Source organism: Oncorhynchus masou, chromosome 13, assembly GCF_036934945.1.
Source record: "Oncorhynchus masou masou isolate Uvic2021 chromosome 13, UVic_Omas_1.1, whole genome shotgun sequence".
Lineage (NCBI taxonomy): Eukaryota > Metazoa > Chordata > Actinopteri > Salmoniformes > Salmonidae > Oncorhynchus > Oncorhynchus masou.
In genome coordinates, this window is record NC_088224.1 from 43,002,861 (window position 1) to 43,029,695 (window position 26,835).

Genomic DNA, 26,835 nt, shown 5'->3' on the forward strand with positions numbered 1-26,835 from the left:
CGGAGTTACTTAGTTTAATTAATTTGGTTTGGTTTTTAACCTTATGGTCCACTTTGGAGCCAACAACAAGTCACAGTAAAACATGAACATTTTTGACCATAACATTTTTTTAAATACAATCTACATGAATAATCTAAATGGACCAAAAAGAGACAATATAAAACAAATGGCAATGACAATGTGAGAAAATGATGGTAACTAGTCCGGCCCTAATTCAGGTGAATTTTTTTTTATTTTTTATGTAAACCAGGGCGGGATCAGGCAGCGGCGGCTTCCCGCATGCGCGATTCATTTGCAGTCTGGACGCGGAGGGGTGAACATCTTCTGCTCTGACTGCAGCACCGGTACTGGACCGCCTGTGAGTGCTTTGGGACTGGGACCGGGGACCCGCTGCTCGTTGAGAAGAGTAAGAACGATACGTGCTTTCACGTCAGTCTACAAAAACCTTCATTAACACCAGAAAAAAGTCGCAAGTCGCTTTTTTGAAAATGTGTCGCCAGAGGGGTCTGAATACTCGCTAAATATAGCGACTAAGTCGCTAAATTGGCAACACTGAATGTTATTTGACTAGGCTACCTGTATTTGACATTGGGTTGTTATTTCGCTGAACACTACATGGTTTTATTTTGGGCAGTGAAACGATGCTACTCAGGCAAGAGAGAAACTCAACCAAATGATTAGCCAGTGTTTAAAATTTGTATTTTATTTTTATGTGAATCACATTTTTATATGGCGTACCCGTTTGAGAATACCTGGTCTGACACAAAATGTGGAATGCGTTAAGGGGTATGAATACGTTCCGAAGGCACTGTATTATGACCCCAAATTAGTCAAATTACTTACAGTGCACATATTTGCAATTTACCTGTCGTTCTCAGCTTAGATCTGTGCATCCTCTTATCAATTCATTGGACTATCAGTATCGGGTGCGGGCGGCTGCAGCGTTAGTCATTACCTACCGTATGAAGTGGCAGAAAAAGTATCAGGTGAGAAACTACCAGTAATTTATCTATGGTTTTGCTTTTGAGGAGGAAATATAAGAGACTTTTTTGCAATGTGATTACTGAGGAGAGGTTGTCTCTCGCTCTCCCTGGTCTGACGTGGGATGTCCTGGACAGGGCACAGTTGAAGGACTTTATCAAAGTAGCCTCTGAGGACAGGCATAACGTTCAGACACTTAAGATACCTACTCATGCTGGTGAGTACTTAGTACCTCAGACACCATTGACTTAATTTATTCGATTTCCATACTGTGGTTGCTGTAAGTAACACAGTTGTCAAGGAAGGATTCTCAATGGGTGAATTGGGATTAAGCTTTGGCCAACCACTTCGTATCTTTTTCCTTTCAGGAGGATGCCAGGAGGAGGGAATTGGAGCACCAATTCCTGACTCCCCCCAACAGCACAGAGAAGCCCATGAATTAATCTTTAACTTCTATTTTTAAATACACAGATTAATATACCAGAACATTAAAATGTGAAGAGTTTTTTGAATTGTATTTCTGGAAGATTCTATTCCTTTAAATCAATTGCAGAGTATGGCATTAACTACATGTACTCAATGGACAGTTTATTAGGTACACTCATCTTAACAAATCAGACCCCCCTTGAGCACAGGACTGGCGCAAACTGGATTTTTTTTTTTGTCACACCGTTCTCTGTAAACCCTAGCCACTGTCGTGGGTGAAAAGCCCATGAGGGCGGCCGTTTCTGAGATACTGGAACCAACGATCATACCATGCCCAGGCCACTTATTTTGCCCACTTAATATTCAATTGAACAATAACTGAATGCCTGTGCCTGCCTGCCTTATAAAAAGCCACAGAGTGAACCATTTTTGTGAACAGGGTGGTGTACCTAAAACTGGCCAGAGTATTTTCTTGTATATGGGAGCAGAGGTCAAATCTGTAAACTTGAATACTTCTGAAAGGCTAATTTAATTTATTAAAGTGGTGCTGTTTGTTAAACCAGGGGATTACCATCTCTGAACACAGGGAATAAAACTGCTTACAGGTAATTGAGTACAAATTATGAACTGATAACTATTTATTTGAAAAAAAGTCTCCCTCATGTTTGGTGGCCCGGTTTTATCTAAAAGTACAGTTTTGCCATAGCTTGCAGGAATTTCTTCTTTCTCTTCTGTGCAGCCAGCTGCAGAACTTCCTCGGGGTTACTGGCATTCAGCTCAGTCTGTCCAATCGCCTTGATCTGAGGAGAGAGCCTGTTTTAGTCCAGGAGTAAGCTTAATCTGTACGGGAAACCACCCCTAAGGTTGTCGATTGGGCTTCCAGGCTCTCCAAAAGACACATGGCTGTTGACGGAGACGAGCCATAGCGAATTAAGGTATTCAATGGAAATAGATTCTACTTACAGCAATTTGTCTCTTCTCGCTCTCACCCCTTTTATGGTGGATATCTATATGCATGCACAGTCAAGGGGTAAACATTGTTTTAACTTGCCTGCTAATATAATGCCTAAGTAAATAACTAAAGATTAAAAGGATACGTGTGAGATATTCAAGGATGGTGACGTCCCAGATGTAGTCATAGAAGGAATCCATGGCATCGTGACTAAGATGGAACAAATAGGCCTATATTAGTCACAGGGCCATCCCTCCATCTCATCGCCTGGGTGTACAAGGCCCTCCCTCCCAATAAGTTGCCGTACCTGTTCTGTTCTTGAAGAGCTTTGAATGCTGTCATGTAGTCCACCTCCCTTAGAAACTGGCACAGAACTGCAACCTAATCAGCAAGACAACATGATCATAGCCTTCAAACATGTAACATTTACAAAGTTCAAATCTCAATAAGAACCATTATAAACTTGCTGGAAAGAAGTCTGACCTGTGTGTGACAGTTCAGCATCGAACAACACTTGATCATTCTCTTTAGGACCTGCAAAAAAACAAAACAATCAGCGTCACAAATAATCCAGTGCTCTTGGGTGTTTAAACAAGAAAACACCAAGTCTGCGTGCCAAATGGTGCACTACTTTTGACCAGAGCCCTATGAGTTCCATTTGAAAACACCAGACGGTTTCTCTACCTGGTCAGTGTAGACATCAGGAGCCACAGCCTTGGTAAAGAAGTCAGAGCACACTGCCCCAGCCTGGAGGTAGAAATGCAACGCTGCAGAGTACTGGTTGGTCACTGAGGAGACAAAATAGAGGAGGATATTACTTGACTGTGAAAACTAGCTACCCACTAAACTTGTTCTAGAGTCTGTACAGTGCATTCGGAAAGTATTTCAGACCCCTTGACTTTTTCCACATTTTGTTACGTTACAGCCTTATTCTAAAATTCCCCATAATGACAAAATAAAAACTGGTTAAGGTTTTGCTAATTTATAACACAGCTACTTAAATATTACATACGTATTCAGACCCTTTACTCAGTACTTTGTAGAAGTACCTTTGTCAGCGATTACAACCTTGAGTCCTCTTGGGTATGACGCTACAATCTTGGCACAGCTGTATTTGGGGAGTTGATCCCATCCTTCTCTGCAGATCCTCAAGCACTGTCGGTTGGATGGGGAGCATCGCTGCACAGCTATTTTCAGGTGTCTCTAGAGATGTTTGATTGGGTTAAAGTCTGGGCTCTGGCTGGGCCAATCAAGGACATTCAGAGACTTGTCCTGAAGCCACTCCTGTGTTGTCTTGGCTGTGTGCTTAGGGTCATTGTCCTGTCGGAAGGTGAACCTTTGCCCCAGTCTGAGGTCCTGAGTGCTCTGGAGCAGGTTTTCATCAAGGATCGCTCTGTACTTTACTCTGTTTATTTTTTCCCTCGATCCTGACTTGTCTCCCTTCCGCTGAAAAACATCCCCACAGCATGATGCTGCCACCACAATGCTTCACCGTATGGATGGTCCCAGGTTTCCTCCAGATGTAACGCTTAGCATTCAGGCCCACCTTGGTTTCATCAGATCAGAGAATCTTGTTTCTCATCGTCTGAGAGTCCTTTAGGTGCCCTTTGGCAAACTCCAAGGGAGCTGTCATGTGCCTTTCACTGAGGAGTTGCTTCCATCTGGCCACTCTACCATAAAAGGCCTGATTGGTGGAATGCTGCAGAGATGGTCGTCCTTCTGGAAGGTTCTCCCATCGCCACAGAGGAGCTCTGTCTGAGTGACTATCGGGTTTTTGGTCACCTCCCTGACCGAGGCCCTTCTCCCCAGATTACTCAGATTGGCTGGGAGGCCAGCTCTAGGAAGAGTCTTGATGGCCACTGTGTTCTTGGGGACCTTCAATGATGCAGAAATGTTTTGGTACCCTTCCCCAGATCTGTGCCTCAACACAATCCTCCTGTCTTTTGCTCTGACATGCACTGTCAACTGTGGGGCCTAATATAGACAGGTGTGTGCCTTTCCAAACCATGTCCAATCAATTGAATTTACCACAGGTGGACTCCACAAGTTATAGAAATATCTCAAGGATGATCAATGGATGCACCTGAGCTCAATTTCGAGTCTCATAGCAGAGGGTCTGAATACTTATGTAAATTAAAGTATTTCTATTTATTATATATTTGTCTAAATACCTGTTTTCACTTTGTCATTATGGGGTATTATGTCCAGATTGAGAGAAAAAGATAATCTAATACATTTTAGATTACGGCTGTAATGTAGCAAAATGTGAAAAGTCAAGGTGTGAATATTTTCCAAATGCATTGTATATATAGTGTACAAAACATTAACGTTTTCCTACTATTGAGTTGCAACCCCCTCCAACCTTTTTGCCCTCAGAACAGCCTCAATTCGTCTGGGCATTGACTCTACAAGGTGTTGAAAGCGTGCCACAGGGATGCTGGCCCATGACTGCAATGCTTCCCACAGGGTGGTGGACATTTGTGGATACACATGGGAAACTGTTGAGTGTGAAAAACCCAGCAGCATTGCAGTTCTGGCACCTCCTACCATACCTTGTTCAAAGGCAAATATTTTGTCTGCCCATTCCCCTTCTGAATAGAACATACACAATCCATGAACAAAGGGGATCCGATTCCAGATCAGCACTACTCAGACACTTGATACATACCAGGGGGTGTAAGGTTCTCTACCACCATTTGAGTGCTGCTTACCAAAGTAGATATCGGCCTGTGTGATGAGCCAGGACTGGTTGTTGGGGTTCAGTGTAAGGGCGTAGGTCACAAGCTCTTTAACCGTCACAGCCACCGCCTCCACATCCACAGCCTGCATGCTAGAAGAAAAACATTATCCACCACAGTAAGTAGCAAAGTAAATAGTATTTATAAACTCATACGGTGAGAAGACTATCTTTTAGAAACTCAAATGGAACTCAATGGAAAATAGGACCATATTCTGTAGCCATATAGAACCAAACAGGTGTTCATACTTTGCCAGGGTTGATGGCCAAATGGCAAGGTATTCTGCTGTCACTTCATTGACAATATCATCCTGTAGAGAGATGCAAATTTGTTCAACCATGAGAGAAAATGTTTCGTTATAGCCTGCAACAGTGTGCGGAAGGTGGCCAGACCTACCCGCACTATGCTATGAAACCTCACGAAAAGTGAGATAAGGGTGGTCAGCACCAGTGGTTCCCGAAGCTTCTTGATGAATGTGATGAATCGGCTCCTAAAAATAATATGGGAAACGTCAGCAAGGTGACTTAGCACATTGATGTCTGCCTCAATTTTTAGTATAAACTGATGAGGACTAAGCCAGGTGAAGAAACCTGTAGTTCTAAAACAGTAGTTAACCTGAGTGTAATCATGTTTATTTGGTCATTGACTAACTATCACTACCGGCCTGTTTACCTTTGCAGGATGCCCATACTGGACTCTCTCTGTTTGATGAGGCTAACACGTCCGTCGCTGTTTCTCTTGTGCTGGTTCGACACACTGCAGATCTGGACTACCACCTCCCACAACTCTTTGGCTGTACGCCGGCTCTCTTTAGGACCCGGGAGCTCCTTACAGGTGGAGGCCAGGAGCTGACCCAGCTATTGGGGTCAAAAGGTGTGCCACAGGTGTAGAGCAAAGGATTTGAGTCCATCAACAGACCACAATTGGCAGAACACAATACAACTTAACTGGCACACAAGTAACATTGAATACTTCTCAATATCACAAAGCAATAACCAGTGTGGTAGTTGTGTGTCACAAATGTATTTATGATATGGTTCAGTCACAGAACACTGATGATAAACACATCTTATATCCTCTTCAGATAGATAGTGAGGTGTCGTGCAGTCTTTGAGAGGCCTGTACCTTGATGTAGGGGTTGTTCATGACCAGCTGCTGGGGAACCTGCAGTGTCAGGTATTCATTTTCCCTCCAGTTCAACATGAAGGCCACACACTCCTCCCCTACTATCTGGCGCAGAGGGAGATCTGGAATGGCAAGAAACACACAGGGACCATAGGCATACATAGAGTTATGGCCAAATATATTGGCACCCCTTTCTTAATTACTTGAGAAAAATACAAATGTGTCAAATTTTCAACATTGTAGAAGCAATTGTTTTCTGTAAACTTTAGAATGGGCATGGGCAAAAGTATTGGCACCCCAGAGCTTGGTCACACAGCCTTTGGCCAAGTTAACTGCAGACAAACGCTTCTTGTAACCATCAATGAGATTGCTGCTCCTTTCTACTGGCAACTTGGCCCACTTTTAGAAGCAAACTACTTTAATTCTTCAATGTTTGAGGGGTGCCCTACACCAACTGCTGTTTTGAGATAGCAATTTTATATTGAATTTCTTTAAATGTCCCTTTTCTCCCCAATTTCGTGATTACGATCTTGTCTCATCGCTGCAACTCCCCAATGGGCTCGGGAGAGGCGAAGGTCGAGTCATGCGTCCTCCGAAAGATGACCCGCCAAACCGTGTTTCTTAAAACCCGCTCGCTTAACCCGGAAGTCAGCTGCACAGATGTGTTGGAGGAAACTCCCGTTCAACTGACGACCAAGTCAGCCTGCAGGCGCCCGGGTTGCCACAAGGAGTCGCTAAAGCGCGTTGAGTCATGTAAAGCCCCCCAGCCAAACCCTCCCCTAACCCGGACGACGCTAGGCCAATTGTGCTCCGCCCTATGGGACACCCAGTCACGGCCGGTAATGAACCCCAGGCTGTAGTGACGCCGCAACACTGCGATGCAGTGCCTTAGACCTCTGCACCACTTGGCCGGCCCTCACCAAAGGTTTTAGATGTAATTCAGCTCAGGACACGTCAGTGGCCACGTAACAGTCCAGCATCTCTTCTTGAACCATTCCTGGGTGCTTTTTGGTGTGTGTTTGGGGTCGTTGTCCTGCTTGAAGACCCAGGTTGCTTTTCCGTCTTTGGTACTGGGTGACTAGAATGTGTGCAAGACAAAATGAAATCAGCAGATTATAAATGTTTTGGAGTGCAATGGTCAACCATGATCCAAAACCTGTGTCTCTGTTGAAGGTTGTGGGTATTCCAGCAGGACAACAACCCAACACACATCAAATGCACCTTGGAATGGTTCAAGAACAAACATTGGACTGTTCTGGAGTGGCCAGCGAAGGATGAATCACATCCATAACCCATGGTGAGAGCTGAAAACAGCAGTTGGTGGAGGGCACCTCCTCAAACATTGAAGAATTAGAGCAGTTTTCTGGAAAGAGCTCATTGATGGCTACAGGAAGCATTTGTGAACAGTCAAAAGCTGTGTGCCCAAGTACTCTCTCTTTGGTGCCAAATATTCTACCAATGCCATTTGTCTTTATTTTTAAGTGAAAATTCTAAACTGAAGTTTATTAAAACAAAATTGGTTCTACAATGTTGAAATTATTTCAATTTACTTCAGAAGAAATGGGGAATTATTTTTAAAAAGTGCAAGGGTGCCAATATGTTGCCACAGCTGTACATTATAGGACACTGATATGGCAAAATGCTGAGGGACCCGAGGCCTGAAATCAAACTTTCAATTCCATGTGCTTCCTTATTTATGCCTTGAACATTTCATGAGTAAAGTGACTGTTTCTCCATTCACCAACCATGTATCCTCATCTCCAGGTAGCCTCGCACCCTGCTGACCAGGTCGGGTGGGGGTCTGACATTGCTACCCTCAGCCACCCCAGTCTCATGGGCCCGCACCTCCAGAAGCAGCATCTCGTTTAGCATCACCTGCCTTAGCTTAGGAGAGAACTCAGTCACCAGCTCCAGACAGGCTGAGAAGAGCTGCCGCGTGTGGGCAAAGTCCTGGGATACCAACAACATTACAAAGATGAGATCAACCCAAGTTCTTTATGGGCTGGCTTCCCCAGACAGATTAAGCCTATTCCTGGACTAAAAAGAAGAAAGCATTTCTTAGTCCAGGGTTAGGCCTAATCTGTGTCTGGGAAATGGGACCTACAAATATACAAAATCAAGGTTTGTTGACAAGGAATACATCCCATCTATCAACCAACAGTAACATTGTGTTGACCCATGAACTTCATATTCCATCATTCTCGTGATTTTATGTAGAATTTGAAAGGGCTAGGACCTTTACAGTGATGCAGTGAAGCCCTTTGGCCATGAGGATGTACACCAGATCCTTGGTCAGGTTGTCTTTGATGTTGAGTATCACATTGATGTAATCTGGAGGAACTTCCCACTGTAGGGACAAGGAATAAAGTTTCAGGTAAGTATCTTTCTAACAAAATCCCTGCTAACATTCAAAATAATAGGTGCTGTAGAAGCAGTCTGTGTCCAGCTGTGGTGACCTTTGAACCCTGACCTTGTTGTTAACCCGCCAGAAGGGTCGTTCGGCCATGCTGTGCAGCTCAATTAGGATCTGCCGGATGCGGCGGGCGTCCAGGCAGAGGATGAGCTGCTGCTCCAGCTGTCCAATGTTGACACTGGCCGCAGCTGGGGAGCAACAGGGACAGAAGGACAGGCACAGGATCAGAGGGATATGCACAGGATCAGAGGGATATGCACATCCATAACATAATACAAGGGAAAGAAGACTGCATCACTCCTTGATGGGAGCTTTAGATAAACAAGAGGGCAAACTTTCAATGCAAGACAGACAAGAGGTATGATAAATATAATCTAAATCAACGAATAACCCACATACTGGCCCTTACTCCTCCACCCCTGCCATACAGAGCTCTGAATACTTGCCGAAGTGATGTGTGGAACCTGTGTTTAGCCAAACAGCAGTGCTAATATAAACGCCACAAAAAAAGAAACGTCCCTTCATCAGTACCCTGTCTTTCAAAGATACAGATGGAAGTTTACAAACACTTAGGTTGGAGTCATTAAAACTGATTTTTCAACCACTCCACACATTTCTTGTTAAGAAACTATAGTTTGGCAAGTTGGTTAGAACATCTACTTTGTGCATTCACGTAAATCACAATTCCAGTGGGTCAGAAGTTACATACACTAAGTTGACTGTGCCTTTAAACAGCTTTGAAAATTCCAGAACATTATGTCATGGCTTTAGAAGCTTCTGCTAGGCTAATTGACACCATGAGTCAATTAGATGTGAACCTGTGGATGCATTTCAAGGCCTACCTTCAAACTCAGTGCCTCTTTGCTTGATATCATGGGAAGAGAAAAGAAATCAGCCAAGACCTCAGATTTTTTTTTTTTTTTTTTTTTTAGATCTCCACAACTCTGGTTCATCTGTACAAACAATAGTACGCAAGTATAAACATGGGACCAAGCATCCGTCATACGGCATGTTGTCCGGTCCTCTGGCAGTCTCTATGGGGGTGCCACAGGGTTCAATTCTCGGGCCGACTCTTCTCTGTATATATATCAATGATGTTGCTCTTGCTGAGGGAGATTCCCTGATCTACCTCTACGCAGACAACACCATTCTGTATACTTCTGGCCCTTCCTTGGACACTGTGCTATCTAACCTCCAAACGAGCTTCAATGCCATACAACACTCCTTCCGTGGCCCCCAACTGCTCTTAAACGCTAGTAAAACCAAATGCATGCTTTTCAACCGTTCGCAGCCTGCACCCGCACGCCCGACTAGCATCAGCACCCTGGATGGTTCTGACCTAGAATATGTGGACATCTATAAGTACCTAGGTGTCTGGCTAGACTGTAAACTCTCCTTCCAGACTCATATCAAACATCTCCAATCCAAAATCAAATCTAGAATCGGCTTTCTATTTCACAACAAAGCCTACTTCAATCACGCCGCCAAACTTATCCTAGTAAAACTGACTATCCTACCGATCCTCAACTTCGGCGATGCCATCTACAAAATGGCTTCCAATACTCTACTCAGCAAACTGGATGCAGTTTATCACAGTGCCATCCGCTTTGTTACTAAAGCACCTTATACCACCCACCACTGCGACCTGTATGCTCTGACCTGGCTCCAGGTCATCTACGAGTCCATGCTTAGTAAAGCTCCGCCTTATCTCAGTTCACTGGTCACGATGGCAACACCCACCCTTAGCACGTGCTCCAGAGGTGTATCTCACTGATCATCCCTAAAGCCAACACCTCATTTGGCTGCCTTTCCTTCCAGTTCTCTGCTGCCTGTGACTGGAACGAATTGCAAAAATCGTTGAAGTTGACTTATCTCCCTCACTAACTTTAAACATCTGTTATCTGAGCAGCTAACCGATCACTGCAGCTGTACATAGTCCCATCGGTAAATAGCCCTCCCAATTTACCTACCTCATCCCCATACTATTTTTTTATTGATTTACTTTTCTGCTCTTTTGCACACCAGTATACTCTATCTGCACATGACCATCTGATCATTTATCACTCCAGTGTTAATCTGCTAAATTGTAATTATTCGCCTACCTCCTCATGCCTTTTGCACGCAATGTATATAGACTTTTATTTCTTAAATAAATACATTGTGTTGACAATTGACTTGTTTATTGTTTACTCCATGTGTAACTCTGTGTTGTCGGTTCACACTGCTATGCTTAATCTTGGCCAGGTCGCAGTTGTAAATGAGAACTTGTTCTCAACTAGCCTACCTGGTTAAATAAAGGTGAAATAAAAATAAATACATTCTCAGGAAGGAGATGCATTTTGTCTCCTAGAGATGAACGTACATGTGTGAAAAGTGCGGATCAATCCCAGAACAACAGTAAAGGACCTTGTGAAGATGCTGGAGGAAACAGGTACAAAAGTATCTATATCCACAGTAAAACGAGTCCTATATTGACATTACCATCTTTGTTCCCATGAGCGGCCTTTCAGGTTCTTTTAGGGGAAATGTCCTCTGGTCTGATGAAACAAAAATAGAACTGTTTGGCCATAATGACCATTGTTATGTTTGGAGGAATAAGGGGGAGGCTTGCAAGCCGAAGAACACCATCCCAACAGTGAAGCACGGGGGTGGCAGCGCTTTGCTGTAGGAGGGACTGGTGTACTTCAAAATAAATGGCATCATGAGGCAGGAAAATTACGTGGATATATTGAAGGAACATCTCAAGACATCAGTTAGGAAGTTAAAGCTTGGTCACAAATGGACAATGACCCCAAGCATACTTCCAAAGTTGTGGCAAAATGGCTTAAGAACAACAAAGTCAAGGTATTGGAGTGACCATCAATCCTGTAGAAAATGTGGGCATAACTGAAAAAGCATGTGCGAGCAAGGAGGCCTACAAACCTGACTCAGTTACACCAGCTCTGTCAGGAGGAATGGACCAAAATTCATCCAACCTATTGCGGGAAGCTTGTGGAAGGCTACCCGAAACGTTTGACCCAAGTTAAACAATTTAAAGGCAATGCTACCAAATATTAATTGTGTGTGGAAACTTCTGACCCACTGGGAATGTGATGAAAGAAAATCACTATTATTCTGACATTTCACATTCTTAAAATAAAGTGGTGATCCTAACTGACCTAAGACAGGGAATTTTCCTAGGATTAAATGTCAGGATTTGTGAAAACTGAGTTTAAATGGATTTGGCTAAGGTGAATGTAAACTTCCGACTTCAACTGTAATTCGTAAAAATCCAAATAACTTCACAGATCTTCATTGTGAAGGGTTTAAACACTGTTTACCATGCTTGTTCAATAAACAATTCATGAACATGCACCTGTGGAACGGTCGTTACGACACTACCAGCTTACAGGCGGTAGGCAATTAAGGTCACAGTTATGAAAACTTAGGACACTAAAGAGGCCTTTCTACTGACTAAAAAACACCAAAAGAAAGATGCCCAGGGTGCCTGCTCATCTGGTGACCGTGCCATAGGTATGCTGTAAGGAGGCATGAAGACTGCAGATGTGGCCGGGGCAATAAATTGCAATGTCCGTAATGTGAGACGCTAAAGACAGGGCTACAGGGAGACAGGACGGACAGCTGATTGTCCTCGCAGTGGCAGACCATGTGTCACACCGGCACAGGATCGGTACATCCGAACATCACACCTGCGGGACAGGTGTAGGATGGCAACAACTGCCCGAGTTACACCAGGAACGCACAATCCCTCCATCAGTGCTCAGAGTGTCCGCAATAGGCTGGACTGAGGGCTTGTAGGCCTGTTGTAAGGCAGGTCCTCACCAGATATCACCGGCAACAACGTCACCTATGGGCACAAACCCACCGTCGCTGGACCAGACAGAACTGGCAAAAAGTGCTCTTCAGTGACAAGTCGCGATTTTGTCTCACCAGGGGTGACGGTCGGATTCGAGTTTATCGTCGAAGGAATGAGCGCTACACCGAGGCCTGCATTTGGGAGCGGAATCGATTTGGAGGTGGAGGGTCTGTAATGGTCTGGGGCGGTGTGTCACAGCATCATCGGACTGAGCTTGTTGTCATTGCAGGCAATCTCAACGCTGTGCGTTACAGGGAAGACATCCTCCTCCCTCATGTGGTACCCTTCCTGCAGGCTCATCCTGACATGACCCTCCAGCATGACAATGCCACCAGCCATACTGCTCATTCTGTGTGTGATTTCCTACAAGACAGGAATGTCAGTGTTCTGCCATGGCCAGCGAAGAGCCCGGATCTCAATCCCACTGAGCATGTCTGGGACCTGTTGGATCGGAGGGTGAGGGCTAGGGCCATTCCCCACAGAAATGTCTGGGAACTTGCAGGTGCCTTGGAGGAAGAGTGGGGTAACATCTCACAGCAAGAACTGGCAAATCTGGTGCAGTGCATGAGGAGATGCACTGCAGTAAATAATGCAGCTGGTGGCCACACCAGATACTGACTGTTACTTCTGATTTTGAACCCCCCCTTTTATTCAGGGACACATTATTCAATTTCATTTAGTCACATCTGTGGAACTTGTTCAGTTTATGTCTCAGTTGTTGAATCCTGTTATGTTCATACAAATATTTACACATATTAAGTTTGCAGAAAATAAACACAGTTTACAGTGAGAGGACATTTTTTTTGCTGAGTTTAGCAGCATACCTGGGATATCATAGAAGGAGGGCAGAGGCTTGGCACAGAGGTTGACCGTGGCTGACCTCTTCCTCATCTGCTCCACCAGGATCTTCCTATCCTCCTCCTTTAGCAGCTCCGTGAACAGCTTGTGGGCGGTCACCACAAACACCAGGTGGGGCTCTGCCAAGCTCTCACACAGGGTTCTGTATTGGAGTGAGGGCAATGATGTATAAAGATATTAATACATGTCTATGATGTGGAAGCATCAAATGTCAGGACAGGTATCAGCATTCGGCATACTGCTCACCATCAACAAGCTACACCAACACATTAGATCTGCAGTTATTACAAGCTTACAAAATGCCTCAAATCTAAGTTAATTAACTCAATCCTACGTACTTTAGAAAAATAACCATCTTCCTCTTGGATGTCTCTGATGAACGGTCCTTGTCTAATGACCTTGTGCATACCTGTAAGAGGAAACACAGTTTGAATGTAGATTAGTGTTTATAGATAGGAATTAAGTTTTCATTGAGAAGAGTGTGTTTGTTAGCCTGGTTAAACCAGCCTGAAACAATGGTGAGCACAACATTTATTGTGGTTTAATCAGGCTATGAGTTTGTAGTTCTACCTCTAGCATAAAGTCCACCACATGCTTCCTTGGCTTGTGGAGTAGCTGGTGAAAACGCACACTGAGGACCTCCCCTTGCAGGGCGTCTCGAACAGCGTTGCACACGCAAAGCTTGTGACACACTTCGTCCAGGCCCCTCTCCCTGTGTACATCATGTAAACAGAGCATTAACATAACACCGGCAAGCATTTAAACATCTTAAAGCTGGGATTGCTTGCATGCAAACAAGACTGATGTCTCATTTTAATACATTTGGGACTAAGAAAAATATTTACGCCTAAGACAGTGAAGTTGTATATAGCACATGTCAAAGATACTGGGTATTTGTCAAAGATAAAGATATTTTTATTCTGGGTTGAATGCTTTAGCCACCAAGTGTTCTCACCCTTGCTGGACTTTGTGCAAAAACTCCCTCAGGACAGACTGTCTGAGGTGGTTGGGCAAGCTGAGGGACACATTGTCTTTGATGAAAGCCTCTACAAGAGCCTGAGGAAAAGAAGAGCCTTCAATTACTTCCGGTTACTGAGCAAGATGGTGGAATAGGAGTTTTGCTCATGCTGGTGCATTTCTATCATACTTTTGACCATCTCTTTACTCATCACGAACAAGGATGAACACTGAAACATCTAGCTAAGAGAAAACTCGATATGTTGGACCTGACTACCAAGTCTTCAAATCAAGAAGATAAGAGGATGTCGCTTGCAGAAGAATTTCCCCACCAAACACTTTCTGTATTTGGGACTACAGGCACACACCTTCCCAGCATGGATGAGCCAGTTTAACTCTTCCTTATTTCGGGACAGCGTGGTGATCTAAAATACTCTTTACTTGAAATGCGCACTGATATATTTACTAGTGTCACAGTCAATTTCACAGACATGGAATTATTCCAGATGAAATTCATCCAACTTCAGACTGAAAAACACAAAGGTAAACTAGGCTGTCGCAACAAAATCACCCATCACAGACAATACAATGTAAACACAACATTGATGAAATCAGTACCTACGCAGATAACGCCTATGGGATTACGAATCATTTAGCAGATGGAAGATTATTCATGCAGCTCATCCTTACGCCTGTGGCTCCCCAGACTGTCATCCCACGCTGGAGTGTGCACTTCGCATCGACGCTGAACTAAAACCAGGCGGTGACAACCAACCGAGAACATTGATATTCAGGATGCTCCCCTATACCTACAAAAAGGCCTTCATGGATGCATACAAAGCAGCTGGGTCACTCATGCAAAGCCTGAGAAAGAGCTAAACCACACTGTCTACTGTATCCTGCTAAGCTTAAAGTGTCCCACAACAAATCGACAGCTCCTATTCGACACTCTTGATGAGGCTCAGAAAGTCCTGCATAGCCTTCATAAAGCATTGACTGTCCTCATTGCACATGAACAAGCAATAGAAAACAGGAAAATGTAATAATCATGAGTTCTGCTTATCACTCCCATGGTTCCCTTCTATAGATTAGATATATACTACCGGTCAAAAGATTTAAAACACCTGTTCATTCAAGGGTTTCTTTATTTTTACTATTTTCTACATTGTAGAATAGTGAAAACATCAAAACTATGAAATAACACATTGAATCATGTAGTAACCAAAAGTGCTAAAACAAATTTTATTTTTTTCTATTTGACCTAGATACTTTGTGTGTATGCATTGATATACTTGTGCCTTTAAAAAAAATGTATATAGTTCTGTCCATGAGCTGTTCTTGTGTATTGATGTTATGTATTATGTTTCATGTTTTGTGTGGACCCCAGGAAGAGTGGGGATCCTAATAAAATACTAAAACCAGCTGCACCTGGAATGCTTTTCCAACAGTCTTGAAGGAATTCCCACATATGCTGAGCACTTCTTAGCTGCTTTTCATTCACTCTGCTGTCCGACTCATCCCAAACCATCTCAATTTGGTTGAGGTTGGAGGCCAGGTCATCTGCTGTAGCACTCCATCACTCTCCTTCTTGGTCAAATAGCCCTTACACAACCTGTTGAAAAAAAAAATGATAGTCCCACTAAGCCCAAACCAGATGGGATGGCGTATCACTGCAGAAAGCTGTGGTAACTATGCTGGTTAAGTGAGTCTTGAATTCTAAATAAATCACAGACAGTGTCACCAGCAAAGCACCCCCACACACCCTCCTCCATGCTTTATGGTGGGAAATATATGCGCGGTAATCATCCGTTCACCCACACCGTATCTCACAAAGACACGGTGGTTGGAACCAAAAATTTCCAGTTTGGACTCATCAGACCAAAGGACAAATTTCCACTGGTCTAATGTCCATTGCTCGTGTTTCTTGGCCCAACCAAGTCTCTTCTTCTTATTGGTGTTTTTTAGTGGTTTCTTTGCAGCAATTCGACTATGAAGTCCTAATTCACACAGTCTCCTCTGAACAGTTGATGTTTAGATGTGTCTGTTACTTGAACTCAGTGAAACATTTATTCGGGCTGCAATTTCTGAGGCTGGTAACTCCTAATTAACTTATCCTCTGCAGCAGAGGTAACTCTGGGTCTTCCTTTCCTGTGGCGGCCCTCATGAGAGCCAGTTTCATCATAGCGCTTGATGGTTTTTGCGACTGCACTTGAAGAAACTTTCAAAGTTCTTCAAAATTTTCCATATTGACTGACCTTCTTGTCTTAAAGTAATGGACTGTCGTTTCTCTTTTATTCGTTGAGCTGTTCTTGCCATAATATGGACTTAGTCTTTTACCAAATAGGGCTATCTTCTGTATACCACCCCCACCTTGTCACAACACAACTGATTGGCTCAAACGCATTAAGGAAAGAAATTCCACAAATTAACAAGGAACACCTGTTAATTTAAATGAATTCCAGTTGACTACCTCATGAAGCTGGTTGAGATAATGCCAAGATTGTGCAAAGCGGTCATCAAAAATATACATTTGATGTGTTTAACACTTTTTTGGTTATTACATGATTCCATGTGTTATTTCATAGTTTTGATGTCTTCAATACTATTCTACAATGTAGAAAATAGTAAAAATAAAGAAAAACCCTTGAATGAGTAGGCGTAAACCTTTTCACCGGTAGTGTATGAAAAACATTTTAATTGTGACAGTTTAACTCCTAGTGTCTGAATAATTTCCGAATGCACTGTATGTTTCTCTGATACAGAAGAACACAATAAGCTTTTTATTTTAAATATAAGGTTTGCTTGGCGTCCCCATATTGTCAGTATCAAAGGGACTCCCAACTCAGGTCTACCAGCTGGTGATCTCTCAGCCTACTGGCCTTTTCTATTTAGTTTTTTCTGTTGGTTATGTTTATTTTAACCACTATAGAGTATGTACACTACTGTTCAAAAGTTTGGGGTCACTTAGAAATGTCCTGTTTTTGAAAGAAAAGCACATTACACTGTATGTATGATCAATTTGATGTTGACATTGTTAATGTTGTAAATTACTATTGTATGTGGAAACAGATGATTTATGGAATATCTACATAGGCGTACAGAGACCCATTATCAGCAACCATCAACTCCTGTGTTCCAATGGCACATGTTTTAGCTAATCCAAGTTTATCATTTTAAAAGGCTAATTGATCATTAGAAAACCCTTTTGCAATTATGTTAGCACAGCTGAAATTTTTTTCTGATTAAAGAAGCAACAAAACTGGCCATCTTTAGACAAGTGGAGTATCTGGAGCATCAGCATTTGTGGGTTCGATTATAGGCTCAAAATGGCCACAAACAAAGATCTTTCTTCTGAAACTCGTCAGTCTATTCTTGTTCTGAGAAATGAAGGCTATTCCATACGAGAAATTGCCAAGAAACTGAAGATCTCGTACAATGCTGTGTACAACTCCCTTCACAGAACAGCGCAAACTGGCCCTAACCAGAATAGAAAGGAGTGGGAGGCACCAATGCACAACTGAGCAAGAGGACAAGTACATTACAGTGTCTAGTTTGAGAAACAGACACCTCACAAGTCCTCAACTGGCAGCTTCATTAAATAGTACCCGCAAAACACCAATCTCAACATCAACAATGGAGAGTTGAGGAGTTGTGAGGCGTCTGTTTCTCAAACTAGACATTAGAATGTACTTGTCCTCTTGCTCAGTTGTGCACCAGGACCTCCTACTCTTTCTATTCTGGTTAGAGCCAGTTTGCGCTGCTCTGTGAAGGGTCTAAACAATATTCTGTGTAACGTTTTTAAAAACACCCCGATCAAGAGAATTAAGCGTTGAGTACTTACGACGTAAAAAAAATATTTTTGCCTTCCTACTTCCCGCTGATATAAAATGTGTTCTGAAATCTATTGATAAGAACACGTTTTTTTTAGTTCTCACATGCGCCGAATAAAACAGGTGTAGACATTACCGTGAAATGCTTACTTACAAGCCCTTAACCAGCAATGTAGTTAAGAAAATATTTACTAAATAAACTAAAAGTAAATAAAATAACAATAACGATGTTATGTACAGGGGATACAGGTACCGAGTCAATGTGCTGTGGTACAGGTTAGTCAATAATAGCCTACTCTTGTGCCCCAAGGGAAAACAAAGTGTGTTATAATTGTAATTAAGAGGAAACTTAAAATGAAGGTGGGGGTGTCTGGGGTAGACACTTAAGGTCCGTATTGTTATGCCTCTTACTATTAATGACAATGCTATGCTATGCGGCTCTGGGTTGGTAGCCTTTGAGAATGACATTTTAACAGACCGTTTTAATTTGGAAATACTGAAAACTATTAGTCTTTAATCTATTTTGTTTTGTCCTTTTTAGTTTGTATGGTGTTTAGTTTGTGACTATTTCCCCCCAATGAACTGTACATATTAATATCGTGAAACTGTAATTGTTTCGGACATGCAAGAAAAACAAATAAATAATTGTTCACAAAATTACTGATTGTGTTTGTGTGGCTTTCAGTTCCTTAAATAATGCCTAAACCGTAGGAGAACATTTTTATGCCATCAACAGCTGGGCATAGTCTACATTGGTGCTAGCTTGTTTTTTTGCTTGTTGCTTTTTTTGTTATGTTCTCACGCTGACTGACCTGGTAGTTGTGAGTTCTGATGAGGCTGTTGATCTGTCCGTAGGGGTTTAGCTGGGTGTCACTGGGGTCCAAGGCTCCAGTCAGGGCCCTGCAGGCGTTCCAGTACCCAGCAAGACGCTTCTCATCCAGGTGAACGTGAAGCGTCAAGTCGAACTGCAATACAAGAACAGCAGAGCTGGTGAACATCATTAACACAAAAACTCATAAAATTGAATCAAAGTATGTATGATATGTTTGAATATATTTTAGTGCAAGAGACCATGAAACTACCAAAGCAAAATATATCAACGTCTACAGCTCAATACTGTACCTTCAACAGCAACTCTCGTGTTTGTTGAAAATGCTCTCTAGCCTTCTCATACGCCAGTTGGTCTGAGCAGCCTTGTTGAAAGAAAATACCTCCCAAATCATAATGCACCTATAGAACACAAGACGTTTTTTTACCAAGAGCTTGAGCTCTGTGAGCCGTTCTCTCTGGCCATACTGCATCCAATAGGATAATCTTCTATTTTACCTTCATTTAACTAGGCAAGTCAGTTAAGAACAAATTCTTATTTTCAATGACGGCCTAGGAACAGTGGGTTAACTGCCTGTTCAGGGGCAGAACGACAGATTTGTACCTTGTCAGCTCGGGGATTTGAACTTGCAACCTTCCGGTTACTAGTCCAACGGTCTAACCACTCGGCTACCCTGCCGCCCCATAAGTAGTCTACAATAGGACATATATTAAACAATAATTATATACAGTACCAGTCAAAAGTTTGGACACCTACTCATTCCAGGGTTTTTCTTTATTTTGACTATTTTCTACATTGTAGAATAACAGTGAAGACATCAAAACTATGAAATAACATATGGAATCATGTAGTAACCAAAAAGTATTAAACAAATCAAAATATATTATACTTGAGATTCTTTAAAGTAGCCAAACTTTGCCTTGATGACAGCTCTGCACACTCTTGGCATTCTCTCAACCAGCTTCATGAGGTAGTCACCTGGAATGCAATGGAGCTGGAAAAGGCTGACGTTGTACGTGTCCCCAACCGATTGTGTTTTTGTTTTGTTTGTAACTTATTTTGAACATAATGTTGCCGCTACTGTCTCTTATGACCGAAAATAACTTCTAGAAATCATGACCGCGATTACTCAGACTGGCAGAATCCTTTTTTTCCTTTAACGAGTCTGACATATCGCTTTCTTGGGAAACAGCACAGATTCCATTGATTTGGGTGAAGAGGAGGTGGAGAAAAAGGGGCCAGAGGGCAGGCTGCCTTCTGAGAATTTGTAGGCGATCTAATAAACCTTCACTTACTTTCATTTTGCTAGCAAAAGTGCAATCTTTGGAGAATAAAATTGATGACCTACGTGGAAGATTAAACTACCAATGGGACATTTAAAACTTATATCTTATGCTTCACGGAGTCGTGGCTGAACGACAACACTCAAAATACAGCTGGTTGGTTATACCCTGTACTGGCAGGATAGAACAGCGGCATCTGGTAAGGGGCGGCAGACTACATATTCTTGTAAATAACAGCTGGTGCATGATATCTAAGGAAGTCTCGAGTTATTGCTCGCCTAAGGTTGAGTATATCATGATAAGCTGTATACCACACTATCTACCTAGAGTTTTAATCTGCATTTCAGAGCTGTTTACATACCACCACAGACTGAGGTTGGCACTAAGACAGCATTGAATGAGCTGTATTCTGCCATAAGCAAACAGAAAAACGCTCACCCAGAGGTGGCGCTCCTAGTAGCCGGGGACATTAATGCAGGAAAAGTTAAATCTGTTTTACCAAATTTCTATCAGCATGTTAAATGTGCAACCAGAGAAAAACAACTATGGACCACTTTTACTCCGCACACAGAGATGTGTCCGTATGTGAACCACAGTGACCGCACGTACATAACCCAACCAGAAGCCATGGATTACAGGCAACATACGCACTGAACTAAAGCTGCCACTTTCAAGGAGCAGGACCCTAACCCGGAATCTTATAAGAAATCCCAATATGCCCTCCGACGAACCACCAAACAGGCAAAGCGTCAACACAGGACAAAGATCGAATCGTACTACACTGTCTGACGCTAGTCAGATGTGGCAGGACATGCAAACCATTACAGACAATAAAAAGGGAAGGACAGCCGACAGCTGCACAGTGACACGAGGCTACCAGACGAGCTAAACAACTTCTACGCTCGCTTCGAGACAAATAACACCGAAACATGCATAAGAGCACAAGTTGTTCAGGAAGATCGTGATCACGCTCTCCGCAGTTGATGCGAGTAAGACCTTTAAATAGGTCAACATTCACAAGGCCGTTGGGCCAGACGGATTACCAGGACGTGAACTGCGAGCATGCGCTGGCAAGTGTATTCACTGACATTTTTAACTTGTCCGAGTCTGTAATACAAATATGCTTTAAGCAGACCACCAGAGTGCCTGTGCCCAAGAACACTAAGATAACCTGCCTAAATGACCACCAACCCGTAGCACTCACGTCTGTAGCCATGAAGTCCTTTGAAAGGCTAGCCATGGCTCAAATCAACACCATTATCCCAGAAACCCTTGACCCACTCCAATTTGCATACCACCCCAACAGATTTGCAGATGATGCAATCTATATTGCACTCCACACGGCCCTTTCCCACCTGGACAAAAGGAACACCTATGTGAGAATTCTATTCATGAACTACAGCTCAGCGTTCAACACCATAGTGCCCTCAAATCTAAGGACCTTGGGACTAAACATCTCCCTCTGCAACTGGATCCTGGACTTCCGGACCGGCCACCCCCAGGGTGGTAGGTTAACACATCCCCAATGCTGATCCTCAAAACAGGGGCACCTCAGGGGTGCATGCTCAGTCCCCTCCTGTACTCCCTGTTCACTCATGACTGCACGGCCAGGCACGACTCCAACACCATCATTTAGTTTGCCAATGACAACCGCCAACGATGAGACAGCCTATAGGGAGGAGGTCAGAGACCTGGCCATGTGGTGCCAGGACAACAACCTCTCCCTCAACGTGATCAAGACAATGGAGATGACTGAGGACTACAGAAAAAGAGGACCAAGCACACTCCCATTCTCATCGACGGGGCTGCAGTGGAGCAGGTTGAGAGCTTCAAGTTCCTTGGCGTCCACATCACCAACAAACTAACATGGTCCAAGCACATCAAGACAGTCGGGAAGAGGTCACAACAAAACCTATTCCAGGAGACTGAAAAGATTTGGCATGGGTCCTAAAAAGGATCTACAGCTGCACCATTGAGAGAAACCTGACTGGTTGCATCACTGCCTAGTATGGCAACTGCTCGGCCTCTGATCGCAAGGCACTACAGAGGGTAGTGCGAACAGCCCAGTACATCACTGGGGCCAAGCTTCCTGCCATCCAGGACCTCTATACCAGGCGGTGTCAGAGGAAGGCCCTAAAAATTGTCAAAGACTCCAGCCACACTTGTCATGGACCTAGTATTTATTTATTTTTTTTTTTTACCTTTATTTAACCAGGCAAATAAGAACAAATTCTTATTTTCAATGACAGCCTAGGAACAATGGGTTAACTGCCTGTTCAGGGGCAGAACGGCAGATTTGTACCTTGTCAGCTCGGGGGTTTGAACTCGCAACCTTACGGTTACTAGTCCAACGCTCTAACCACTAGGCTACCCTGCCGCCCCATAGTGTGGTATACAGCTTATCATGATATACTCATTTGAGGCTTCTAAACAGCTTCTACCCCTTCTAAGCCATAAGACTCCTGAACATCTAATCAAATGGCTACCCAGACAATTTGCATCCCCCCTCCCCCTATTTTACAATGCTGCTACTCTCTGTTTTTACCATCTATGCATAGTCACTTTAATAACTACCTACATATACATAATACCTCAACTAACCGGTGCCTCTGCACCGGTACCCCCCTGTATATAGTCTCACTATTGTTATTTTTACTGCTGGTCTTTAATTACTTGTTACTTTTATTTCTTATCCGTATTTTTTTTTAACTGCATTGTTGGATAGGGGCTCGTAAATAAGAATTTCTCTGTTGTATTCGGCACATGTGACTAATACAATTGCATTTCAATTAACAGGTGTGCCTTGTTAAAAGTTAATGTGTGGAATTTATTTCCTTCTTCATGCGTTTGAGCCAATTAGTTGTGACAAGGTATACAGAAGATCACCCTATTTGGTAAAAGACCAAGTCCATTTTATGTCCATTTTAAGTACAGCTCAAATAAGCAAAGAGAAATGACAGTAAAAGACATGAAGGTCAGTCAATCAGGAAAATGTCAAGAAGTTTCCTCAAGTGCATTCGCAAAAACCATCAAGAGCTATGATCAAATGGTCTCATGAGGACCACCACAGGAAAGGAAGACCCAGAGTTACCTCTGCTGCAGAGTTCATTAGAGTTACCAACCTCAGATTGTAGCCCCAAAAAATGCTTCACAGAGTTCAAGTAACAGACACATGTCAACATCAACTGTTCAGAAGAGACTGCGTGAATCTGGCCTTCATGGTCAAATTGCTGCAAAGAAACCACTACTAAAGGACACCAATAAGAAGAGACTTGTTTGGGCCAAAAAACAGGAGAAATGGAAATCAGACTGGTGGAAATCTGTCCATTGGTCCAAAGTTGAGATTTTTGGTTCCAACTGTTGTGTATTTGTGAGACGCAGAGTAGGCGAATGGATGATCTCTGCATGTGTGGTTCCCACCATGAAGCATGGAGGAGGAAGTGTGATGGTGCTTTGCTGGTGACACTGTCTGTGATTTATTTAGAATTAAAAAGGCACACTTAACCAGCATTCTGCAGCGATACACTATCCCATCTAGTTTGCGACTATCATTTGTTTTTCAACAGGAAAATTACCCAACACCTCCAGGCTGTGTAAGGGCTATTCAACCAAAAGGGAGAGTGATGGAGAACTGCGTCAGATGATCTGGCCTCCACAATCACATGACCTCAACCCAAATGAGATGGTTTGGGATGAGTTGGACCACAGGGTGAAGGAAAAGCAGCCAACAAGTGCTCAGCATATTTAGGAACTCCTTCAAGACTGTTGGAAAAGCATTCCAGGTGAAGCTGGTTGAGAGAATGCCAAGAGTGTGCAAAGCGGTCATCAAGGCCTTGAAGAATCTCAAATATAAAATCAATTTTGATTTGTTTAAAACTTTTTTGGTTACTACATGATTCCATGTGTGTTTTTTCATAGTTGTGATGTCTTCACTATTATGCTACAATGTAGAAAATAGTAAAAATAAAGAAAAACCCTTTAGGCTGGTATTGTATATAATATGGTAATTTAATAGTCTCTGAGTCTACCCACCTGACAGTGCAGCTCATCAGCACTGATCCTAAGGCCTGCTGTGGAGGACTCCGTTTCTCCGTTAGCAGTACTGGGGTCGGCAGCCAGCAGATCCAGAGTCCTCAGGGTGTGGATGTAGAAGTCCTTCTTCAGACCAAGAGATCCCTCCAACACCATGATAGAGTCCGCTGCCTGCTCTTTCAGCTGCAATAGGAGACAGTGACACAGCACCATGTAATCCCTCAGGTCATTCACTCATGTTTTAAAATGGTGTTCCGTTGTCTAATATGTCCTGAGGAAAACACCAGACTCACCACGCTCAGGATATTTTCAGTCAACTCTTTCTCCTGCTGCACAACATTCAACCTATAGACAACATGGAAAAGGAATGTAATGCTGTACTGATAAAAATCCTGTCATGCCTACAGCAATACCAATTTAGTTCTGAAAGCAGAAGGAGAACCAAAGAACCTACATGTTCATCTGATGAGGCCCGGGTTTTGTCTGTTTTTCTGGAAAACTACTTAACACAATGGTTCGTATGGCCCTTTGAGAGACAAAATATGAATACAATTATTAGAACTGACAGAATTATGTCAACCTGGTGGTCTATTATACAGTACAATCAATCCTCCTCTGCAGAAAGTTCTCCCCAGTGCCCATTCTCACCAGCGGTTGTAGATGATGACAGCCATGGCAGTGGTGGGAGGCAAGGTGGACAGATCCAGGTCAACATGTTTCACTCCAGGTGGAACCTTACTCACACACAGTAGCTCATTCAGCAGCATGTTCAACACAGGAATAGTCAAGCTGGAGAGAAAAAGGATGTGTCAATTCAATGAAACACGTACATAAAAATGAACAAAAACCACACTACTATTCTAGCTTTTCAGGGTAATGGAATAACAACAAATTCTCAAATAAAAAGAGTCACTGCAAACGTTTCTACATCACACTCACCCTTTCTCCAATACATCAAGATCCCACTTCAAGTGTGCTGCTACTTTAAGAGCCAACAGCTTCAGAGTGCGGTTCCTGCGGTTGTCTGCAGGAGGCTGGACTTGGTTCTGCTCATTCACAGAGGGCTTGGCCGCTTGTTCAAGGAACTGGATGACAAGCTGCACTGGAACAGGATCTGAAGGAAGGAAACATATATACGTTTTCAATCAAACAAACCAGTCGAGTTTGAGTCCACTCATGTCTAAGTTCAATCACTGCTACCAATATGGTTATGCCAATCAGATCAGGACCAATATTCAGAGAGGATTCTCTGTCTTTCGCTCAGCAGACCTGGATGGGACTTCTGGAGGTGGTTCTCCAGCAGCATCTCATCCAGGAGAAACTCGAACCAGGAGGTCTGAGGAGGAGTGCTCGGCCGGCTGCCGCTCACAGCCACACGGTCTGCCGCCTCTGCACTCATCTCCACCTGTCAGTGTTACACAGTCTTGGTTACACTTAAGCTATTCATAGATGGCAATAATATTTACGAAGGCATCTTCCATCAAGGGGGGAGGATCTTTATAAGGTTAGGGTTCCCACGTGGCCATATTTCCACGTTACAATGCTTGTTCACGGAAGACAGAGGCGATCAACCACCTGTGCTAATTATCTAGCGGGCTCCGAAAACCTGTGTAATGGAAGGATGCCAGAAATGTGTGTTAACTAAAAAGAAAAATACGGTCTGCTGCAACTGTTAAGTAAACCAGTTCCAACAGTGGACAGTAACTGTATGTTTTGTATTTGTGAAATTATTTTTACGTGATGTGAAAGTAGGGGATTTTATGTTTCCAAAACCATATCGCAAGAGAGTCTAACATTTCTAAACGTTAAAACAGAGTGTCTGGATTTTAAACCCAACGACAATATAACCTTACACCCAACCTCAAATTAAAAACAAATGTTTGTTTTCTGAAATATTTACGATATAGCCAAATTGATTGTGGCTGTGCTATCTAGTGGAAACACTGGACCCAGAGCTACCAACTCTGCAAGCTCACTTACTAGCAGCTAAGTAACCAAATTTCCAATGGATATTAAATAGTACATCCAGAACCAGTCTAACTTAAGTTATACAAATATCAAAATCCTATAGAAACTAAGCTAAAGAGAAAAACATCTGATGAGGTTCACAATCAAGCAAACAAAAGTTAGCTGGCTAGCTATATAAACTAATGTTAGCAACTAGCGGGTGATGCTAGCTAGGTGGGTCTCCCTAATATTATCACGCTGGCAAATGTAAGTGCATGAGTTTACCTTTTTTGAGTTTGCAATTCTAAAAATATTCAGAAAGGTTTAATGTTTTGACAACTAACGTTAGCTAGCTTACTCCAAGATGTTTCTAATGATTTGATTTGCTGAATAAACATTTCTGACGTCATATCCGGATCCGCTCCAATCATGAACGTGGTTATCCTGCACCCTTTTTGCGCATCGTGCACTTGCATTTGTACTTTATCTGACAGTCTTCACAAATTGTAGATGTTTGCCTAATCTTCCTATTCATCTACCTATTTGTTAGTTTAAAAAAAGATGGAAACAAATAACAAGCTATTACATAACTTCCATGGACAGTTTGG

At 42.9% G+C, this 26,835-nt stretch overlaps 1 protein-coding gene across 1 annotated transcript; it reads right to left on the reverse strand.

The window, feature by feature from the left end:
• Positions 1–26,638, reverse strand: ints8 (integrator complex subunit 8). Its single transcript, XM_064983945.1, has 27 exons — positions 26,513–26,638; positions 25,550–25,685; positions 25,220–25,394; positions 24,929–25,069; positions 24,735–24,806; positions 24,574–24,625; positions 24,281–24,463; positions 19,259–19,366; positions 18,949–19,101; positions 14,305–14,405; positions 13,920–14,061; positions 13,688–13,758; positions 13,316–13,491; positions 8,693–8,823; positions 8,459–8,569; positions 7,968–8,172; positions 6,223–6,344; positions 5,770–5,954; positions 5,494–5,587; positions 5,346–5,407; positions 5,071–5,189; positions 3,044–3,147; positions 2,843–2,893; positions 2,667–2,740; positions 2,505–2,569; positions 2,371–2,414; positions 1–2,207 (listed from the first exon to the last, which is right to left on the reverse strand). Exons 2-27 carry the CDS (start codon positions 25,677–25,679, stop codon positions 2,091–2,093), a joined length of 2,988 nt encoding a protein of 995 aa, XP_064840017.1. The 5' UTR covers positions 25,680–25,685; positions 26,513–26,638; the 3' UTR covers positions 1–2,090.
• Between the last annotated feature and the right edge of the window lie 197 nt (positions 26,639–26,835).

Bases quoted from the DNA above. Each gene is read 5' to 3' on its own strand.
- ints8 (XM_064983945.1), bottom strand. From the start codon at position 25,679: ATGAGTGCAGAGGCGGCAGACCGTGTGGCTGTGAGCGGCAGCCGGCCG. The intron at 13,759-13,919 runs GTAGAACTACAA...TTCCTCTTACAG, and splicing joins TGGTGGACTTTATGCTAGAG to GTATGCACAAGGTCATTAGA. The intron at 3,148-5,070 runs GTAAGCAGCACT...TTGTCTCCTCAG, and splicing joins ACAGGCCGATATCTACTTTG to TGACCAACCAGTACTCTGCA.